At 45.5% G+C, this 8,073-nt stretch overlaps 1 protein-coding gene across 3 annotated transcripts in view; it reads left to right on the top strand.

Annotated features, from left to right (window-relative positions):
* The first annotated feature begins 340 nt into the window (after window positions 1–340).
* ST8SIA5 (ST8 alpha-N-acetyl-neuraminide alpha-2,8-sialyltransferase 5) overlaps window positions 341–8,073 on the top strand; it is a 98,586-nt gene continuing 90,853 nt past the window's right edge. For all 3 annotated transcript variants that reach the window (XM_030191919.1, XM_030191918.1, XM_030191917.1), the window contains exon 1: window positions 341–471. In XM_030191919.1, coding sequence (XP_030047779.1) covers window positions 341–471 — 131 coding nt within the window. The remainder of the gene's footprint in view (window positions 472–8,073) is intronic.

Below are 8,073 nucleotides of genomic sequence, written 5' to 3'. Positions count from 1 at the left end.
TCACTGCTCAGCAGTGAGCTCTTCGAAAAGGGGGAGGAGGAGGGGCTGTCAGGGCACAGCAATTTCCCAGCGCATGGGGGAAGGGGGGGACAGATTATTTTAGATGTCACCCACGTCTTTAGCTCCTGGAAACTTTAGCCTGGAAATCGGCCATTGCACACGGTTCTTTGCCATCGGGTAGGCTCACTGCATGGGGGGCACAGTGTCCTTGGGATCCCCCGCAGCAGGGCTTTGGCTTTCCTGCTGCCGCTCTCCTGCTGAAGGATGAAGGGCTTCCATATGGCGGGATGCACGGTGTGCTACTGAAGGAAGGATCCGCCGGAGTTTGAATTATTCAAGCATGGGATACACTGACCCTTCCGCCGGCCGAGACCTACTGGGAAACAGAACTTTGCTCTTCATATTCATCTGCGCCTTTGCTGTGGTCACCTTGCTGCAACAGATCCTGTATGGGGGTAAATACTTGAAAAGGTAAGGCAACACAGAGGCTCAGCTAGTTACAGAAAGGAGCAGTGAGACCGGGGAATCCGATAACACATTTTCCCCTAGCTAGTTTTAAATCAGTGCCTCCCCCTCCCCCCCACATACATGTGTAAAATGACGTTTTGGAAGAGAGCTAGAATGTGACTAGCTAAAAAAACACACACACACAGAGGCTTCAGCTGAGGCTAAACTTTTCCTAGAGATCAAATATTTGATTATTAATCAACCTAGCAGCAGTATTGCATTTAAAGTGGACTTTTAAAAATTGGATGATATTAGGTGTAAATGCCAAAATTCGACTCAACAATATTCTATAAAAGGTGGGCGTTTACATGAATAGAATGTGGGCGGGGCCCCCAATTATGCAGTAATATGCAATGATAGTATACCGTATGCTATAATTTACATGTGTGTTTTAGCTATTTAGGCTTGGGCGCATACAGCAGCTCCTTGGCTGGCTAAGTGCGCACACCTAAATTATACAGTGGTGGAAATAAGTATTTGATCCCTTGCTGATTTTGTAAGTTTGCCCACTGACAAAGACATGAGCAGCCCATAATTGAAGGGTAGGTTATTGGTAACAGTGAGAGATAGCACATCACAAATTAAATCCGGAAAATCACATTGTGGAAAGTATATGAATTTATTTGCATTCTGCAGAGGGAAATAAGTATTTGATCCCCCACCAACCAGTAAGAGATCTGGCCCCTACAGACCAGGTAGATGCTCCAAATCAACTCGTTACCTGCATGACAGACAGCTGTCGGCAATGGTCACCTGTATGAAAGACACCTGTCCACAGACTCAGTGAATCAGTCAGACTCTAACCTCTACAAAATGGCCAAGAGCAAGGAGCTGTCTAAGGATGTCAGGGACAAGATCATACACCTGCACAAGGCTGGAATGGGCTACAAAACCATCAGTAAGACGCTGGGCGAGAAGGAGACAACTGTTGGTGCCATAGTAAGAAAATGGAAGAAGTACAAAATGACTGTCAATCGACAAAGATCTGGGGCTCCACGCAAAATCTCACCTCGTGGGGTATCCTTGATCATGAGGAAGGTTAGAAATCAGCCTACAACTACAAGGGGGGAACTTGTCAATGATCTCAAGGCAGCTGGGACCACTGTCACCACGAAAACCATTGGTAACACATTACGACATAACGGATTGCAATCCTGCAGTGCCCGCAAGGTCCCCCTGCTCCGGAAGGCACATGTGACGGCCCGTCTGAAGTTTGCCAGTGAACACCTGGATGATGCCGAGAGTGATTGGGAGAAGGTGCTGTGGTCAGATGAGACAAAAATTGAGCTCTTTGGCATGAACTCAACTCGCCGTGTTTGGAGGAAGAGAAATGCTGCCTATGACCCAAAGAACACCGTCCCCACTGTCAAGCATGGAGGTGGAAATGTTATGTTTTGGGGGTGTTTCTCTGCTAAGGGCACAGGACTACTTCACCGCATCAATGGGAGAATGGATGGGGCCATGTACCGTACAATTCTGAGTGACAACCTCCTTCCCTCCGCCAGGGCCTTAAAAATGGGTCGTGGCTGGGTCTTCCAGCACGACAATGACCCAAAACATACAGCCAAGGCAACAAAGGAGTGGCTCAGGAAGAAGCACATTAGGGTCATGGAGTGGCCTAGCCAGTCACCAGACCTTAATCCCATTGAAAACTTATGGAGGGAGCTGAAGCTGCGAGTTGCCAAGCGACAGCCCAGAACTCTTAATGATTTAGAGATGATCTGCAAAGAGGAGTGGACCAAAATTCCTCCTGACATGTATGCAAACCTCATCATCAACTACAGAAGACGTCTGACCGCTGTGCTTGCCAACAAGGGTTTTGCCACCAAGTATTAGGTCTTGTTTGCCAGAGGGATTAAATACTTATTTCCCTCTGCAGAATGCAAATAAATTCATATACTTTCCACAATGTGATTTTCCGGATTTAATTTGTGATGTGCTATCTCTCACTGTTACCAATAACCTACCCTTCAATTATGGGCTGCTCATGTCTTTGTCAGTGGGCAAACTTACAAAATCAGCAAGGGATCAAATACTTATTTCCCCCACTGTAAATGTGTATATAATCAATCACACTAGTATTCTATAAAGAAAAATAGGCGTCTACTTTCCTTTATAGAACTGGTGCCACATAGGTGCACTGTTATAGAATTGCCCCCCACTTACATATACATATCGAGACAAATTGAGAAATGTGTGTATTTATTGGCATCTTACAACTAATTTGTTTTAGTAACAATATCCTATATAATAAAATGCACCTCCAACATTCTGAAGCTGACTGCATGGCTGAGGCATTCCTGCTCTCTGTATCCATCTCCTGAATTGACATCACGTACTTCCGGGTTCGTCACAAGCAGAAGTGACCAACCACACGAGGTTTCTCGGCTTCAGAATGTTGGAGGTGCATTCTATTAAATAGGATTGGTCAGTTCCTTGAAGCACAGCCAGAGCTCAGTGTCCTGCACAGTAACACTCAGACACCAGAGAGAGAGGAGAGGGGCCTGACACCAGAGAGAGGGAGGGAGGGGGGGGCCTGACACCAGAGAGGGGAGGGAGGTATCTCTGTCACACACACACACACTCTCTCTCTCTCTCTCTGTCTCTCACAGTCAGTCTTTCTCTCTGTTACTCTCACACACTGTCTCTCACACACTCTATGTCTCACACTGTATCATATTCACTCTCTATGTGTCACACAGTCACTCACACACTCTCTTGGTCTCATACACTCAGTCTCACAGAGAGTCTGTGTCTCACACACACTCTCTCTCGCACACACACTGTATCTGTGTGAAACACTCTCTCTCACACTGTCTCACATACGCACTTGCACACACTCTCATTCACACACACACACTCTCTCTCTCACAGACACACTCGCACCCAGACTCACTCTCTCTCTGTTTCACACAGACACACTCGCACATTCACTCTCTCTCACACACACAGTCACGCTCACATACACTCTCTCAAACATACACACTCCGAGGAAAACCTTGCTAGCGCCCGTTTCATTTGTATCAGAAACTGGCCTTTTTTACTAGTAGCAGTAATATTACTTACTGTAGCAGAACTGATTTTTTTTTAAATGTCAGATGTAACTATGTGCATATGTCCTTTTAAAGGCAGTAGTAACATACCCAGTAGGAGCAAGGCAACATATAATTTCCCCCAGTAACCCAACCCAACACAATTATCAAATGTGTACACACATTTTTATTCTTTCCAACACAGCAGAAGTTGGAAAGAATTAAAAGGGGTTGAGAATGCATGTTAGTCTTTCTGTCTGCCTGCAAAATAACTCTACAAGCATTTAATGGAATGGGGAAAACCAGTGGGGAAAACCCAGCAGAAAGGCGTATCAAGTTAAAAAAAAAAAATGGGCCAGATTGCATCCGGGGGTTCTATTGGAGAGAGTTCCAGCTTCTGTGGCCACAGAAACATACATACAGTGAGTGATACAGCAGTTAGCCACTACCTCCTTTCACATTGCCTCTCCATGTTCTCTTTTCTCCCAAACCTCCAAACTGCCCCACACCAAAAATACTCCTCACAACTGCCCCCACCCCTAAAATCTATCCCCCACCACTGGACCACCATTTTGCAAACTGTCCCACCTCCAAAAACAGCCTCAGCAAATGCCCCACCACCTTGCAAATTGCCTCACTCTGAAAAAGCTATCCCCACAACTGCCCCACTATCCCAAAAACTGCCTTACCCCACAAAGCTACCTCCCAACAATTTACATACTACCCCGATGTACCTCCACCCCAAAACTACCCCACAGCTACCCTGCCACCTTGCAAACTGCACCACACCCAAAGAATATCCTCACAACTGCCAAATTCCCTAAAAATTACCTCTGCGACTGCCTCGCCATCCTACAAACTATCCCACCCCCAAAAAAATATCCCTTTGCCATGGCCACACCCCTAAAGCTATCCCCAGCAACTGCTCCACCATCCCATAAACCTCTCCACACCCCAAAAATAACTCCTAAACTACCCCACCCTCAAAATCTCCCCCTGCAACTGCACCACCCTGCAAACTCCTTTACCTCCCCCCCCCAAAAAAAAACTAGGTGTATTCTGGGCCATTTATGTTCCCACATATAGTCTATTTGAATCTATCAGTATTTTGTGCACAAAATGAGTGTCTGGTGTGGGTTTAGTTTAGTTTGTAAAATAAGTGACAGGTAAGGAATACTTGAAAATGAAGACAGAGATAGGTTTCAGATAGAAGGCATTTATTCTTACCAAAGTTTCAAAGTAGTACAGACATCGGACAGATTCTGGGTTCAATGGCACAGCGCTCTGCCGTCTGAGAAGTGTTGGGGACGACTCCGAAATTAAGCCCAAATCACCCTTCTTTTATACTCTCTTCTCTCAATAGAAGTCTATGGCTGGACCTATTTTGGGACCTGTTTTTTTTCAACTATTTCTCAATTTCTGTGGTTAAACTGTCGTGTCCTGCCATCTGTTGTTCTGTACCCAACTCTTTCCGTTCCAGCTATTGCAAGTTATTTCGCAATTTCCTCTTTTGTCAACATGTTTTTCTCTTCTGCCAGAACATCTTATCCCCACAAACTATCCAACTCCAAGAAAATACTGCCACAGTTGCCCACAGTCCTGTAGACTTCACCAACAGATAAGCCCCACAACTGCTGTAAGCGCAAAAAACAGATCTCTCTCTCTGAAACATTACAATCATGTGCCCCAAGTCCAGTTCCAGTGTCGCTGTTGCACATGATGACTGTGACACATCCCAGGGGTTGTGAGTGCTGCCTCTGTAGCATTCCTAGCCAAGCTGGTTCAGGAAGGGAAGACCTGGTATAGGATTTAAATCCAGGGCCTTCTCATGTCAATGTACAACACTGCTATTAAGTCAACAGGTTGCTTTACTTTGACGTAATTTTTTTTCTCTATTTTTTGTTTTGTAAATTGATGTATGATTAGCTTACACTGAAAACTAGATCAACTTGTAAATTATTCATCAGCCTTTAAAATAATGTAAATAAAATGAAATAAACATATTTAGCCTTAAATTCAGATACACCATATTCAGATGCCGATGGAAATAATGCTGGTGATGGTTGCTTATCTATAAGTTAGTTGCAGGTGGGAACGTATATATTAACTTAATTCCATGTGGTTCACTTAGCATATCATCTCTTCACTTCTTGCTACAAAGACCAACATTATACCTATCCCTGCTTTCTACAACTGATGCAAGGCTGCTAGGCAGACCCTCAGCCTTCTGCTCCTCTCAGTTAATTTTCAGGCTCCCAACTCCTCTCTGCCCCCTGAAATGGTTTTTTTTTTCAACTGAAAATTTTTATTACAATATAAAAGAAAAAAAACCATAAACTTTGAGGCCCTTTTACAAGCTCTTAATTGGCAATAATTAGGCGTTATGTGTGGATCTGACCTACATCCTATTCTATAACATGTTCGACTAAATTTCATAAGCACGTAATTCCAAAGGGCTTGTGGCCATGGAAGGGACACGGGCGGGCCAGAGACATTCCCAGAAATTAGGTGCGATGTTATGGAATACCTGCATTTGTGTGCCTAACTGCCTTGAGTTGGGCACCAGTATTTACAGCAGCATTTGGCAGGTGTAAGTGCTCACCCCCATAATTAAGAGCAACTCCAGGCTCCGCCCTTTCTGCCTCGCCTCACCCCATGCCTGGAATAAACTCCCTGAGCCCATACGCCAGGCCCCCTCCCTGCCCATCTTCAAAGCCTTGCTCAAAGCCCACCTCTTCAATGTCGCCTTCGGCACCTAACCACCATACCTCTATTCAGGAAATCTAGACTGCCCCCACTTGACACTTGACATTTCGCCCATTAGATTGTAAGCTCTTTTGAGCAGGGACTGTCCTTTGTTGTTAAACTGTACAGCGCTGCGTAACCCTAGTAGCGCTCTAGAAATGTTAAGTAGTAGTAGTAGCAACATGTAAGCTAAGCTATCATTCTATAAAGGACACTCTCTGCAGAGTGCCCTTTACAGAATACTTGCTTGGTGCGATCATCCAAGTGCCTAGCTTTGTATTGAATCTAGCCTTACACTTTTAAATGTTTCCAAAAGCCATTTACCAGGGCAAATGGGCTCATTGAAACCTGTACATCCTCCTTACAGATAAAAGTATGCATTGATAAGAAAGAAAAGGGAAAGGGGATGGAACTTGATATCAGTGGTGTACCAAGGCGGTCCGCCCCGGGTGCATTCTGCAGGAGGGGTGCAGGGAGCAGCCGCATGACTGTTGGCTCCGCCGGTTCCCTGCTTCCTCTGCTGTTACTTCCTGTTCCAGGACAAAAGGAGCAGGGACCGGCGGAGCCGACAGCCGCATGGCTGCTCCCAGCACCCCAGCAGGTAACAAGAATGCATCCGGAGGGGGCTTGGAGGTGATGCGCCAGGGGGGACGACGACGTGCTGCACCCGGTGGGGGGGGGGGGGGGGCGCACTGCCAATCTGCCCCGGGTGGCAGCTGACCAAGGAACACCACTGCTTGATATACCACCTTTCTGTGGTTACAATCAAAATGGTTTACATATTATATACAGGTACTTATTTTGTACCTGAGGCAATGGAGGGTTAAGTGACTTGCCCAGAGTCACAAAGAGCTGCAGTGAATATCGAATCCAGTTCCTCAGGATCGCAGTCTACTGCCCTAACCACTAGGCTACTCCTCCACTCATTCTGTTAGTGTGACTGTCAGGATGCATTGCTTTGCTTTGGCTGCATCTGCTTTTTGCTGGTCCTAGGAAACAATTTTTTCTGACGTACTTATCGGATGCGTGTCAAAAATGAAATTAGCACCCGGGCCATACGGTAGCTGGGCGGTAACTCAGAATTGATGCGCATTGAGTGCGCGTAAGCACTTACATGGCCTAGTAAAGGACTGCACAGTGTATAGTCAGAAACCATAAATCTGGAGTCAGACTGGAACTTGCTCTTTCAGCTTTCTTTTTGTCACAGAAAATTTTTGTTTCCAGATATGGCTTCTTAAGCTTGGAGGAAGACATTTCTACTTTTTTTTTTTTAACATCCTCTTTATTAGGTGTAACCATCTACTATAATAAAACTCACCCTCAACGTTCTGAGGACACTGACGTCAGTGAAGCCAAGCTCTGACTTCCTTCAAAAAGGTTCGAAGGTTCGTGGTGGTGAAGCCACCAAAATCGCTCCGGGCCCCGCCCTCGAGGGCGGAGCAATGGCAGAACAACGAAGGGGTTGGCCAGGGAGGGAGGGGGGGGGGTGTTGGCAACGAAAACCTTGCTAGCGCCCGTTTCATTTGCTCTGAAACGGGCCTCTTTTACTAGTATCATATAAAAACAGGACCAGCAAATCAGGCAAACAACAAGCATGCAGTGGTTTCTTATCTGCGTGCATATGCCAAACATTATCTTACAGAATATAGAAAAAAAGACGTATTCACAGCAGAGAACAATGCTATTGAGAACAACTATTCATAATTCATAATCAAGAAGTCAGAAATGCAAAGATGAAAATATTTGAGAGGAGTCAATCAGTGCTGAAAATAAGTTGTGTCATTCTCAG

Source organism: Microcaecilia unicolor, chromosome 2 (genome assembly GCF_901765095.1).
Source record: "Microcaecilia unicolor chromosome 2, aMicUni1.1, whole genome shotgun sequence".
Lineage (NCBI taxonomy): Eukaryota > Metazoa > Chordata > Amphibia > Gymnophiona > Siphonopidae > Microcaecilia > Microcaecilia unicolor.
This window is presented reverse-complemented; position numbering and strand designations above follow the sequence as displayed.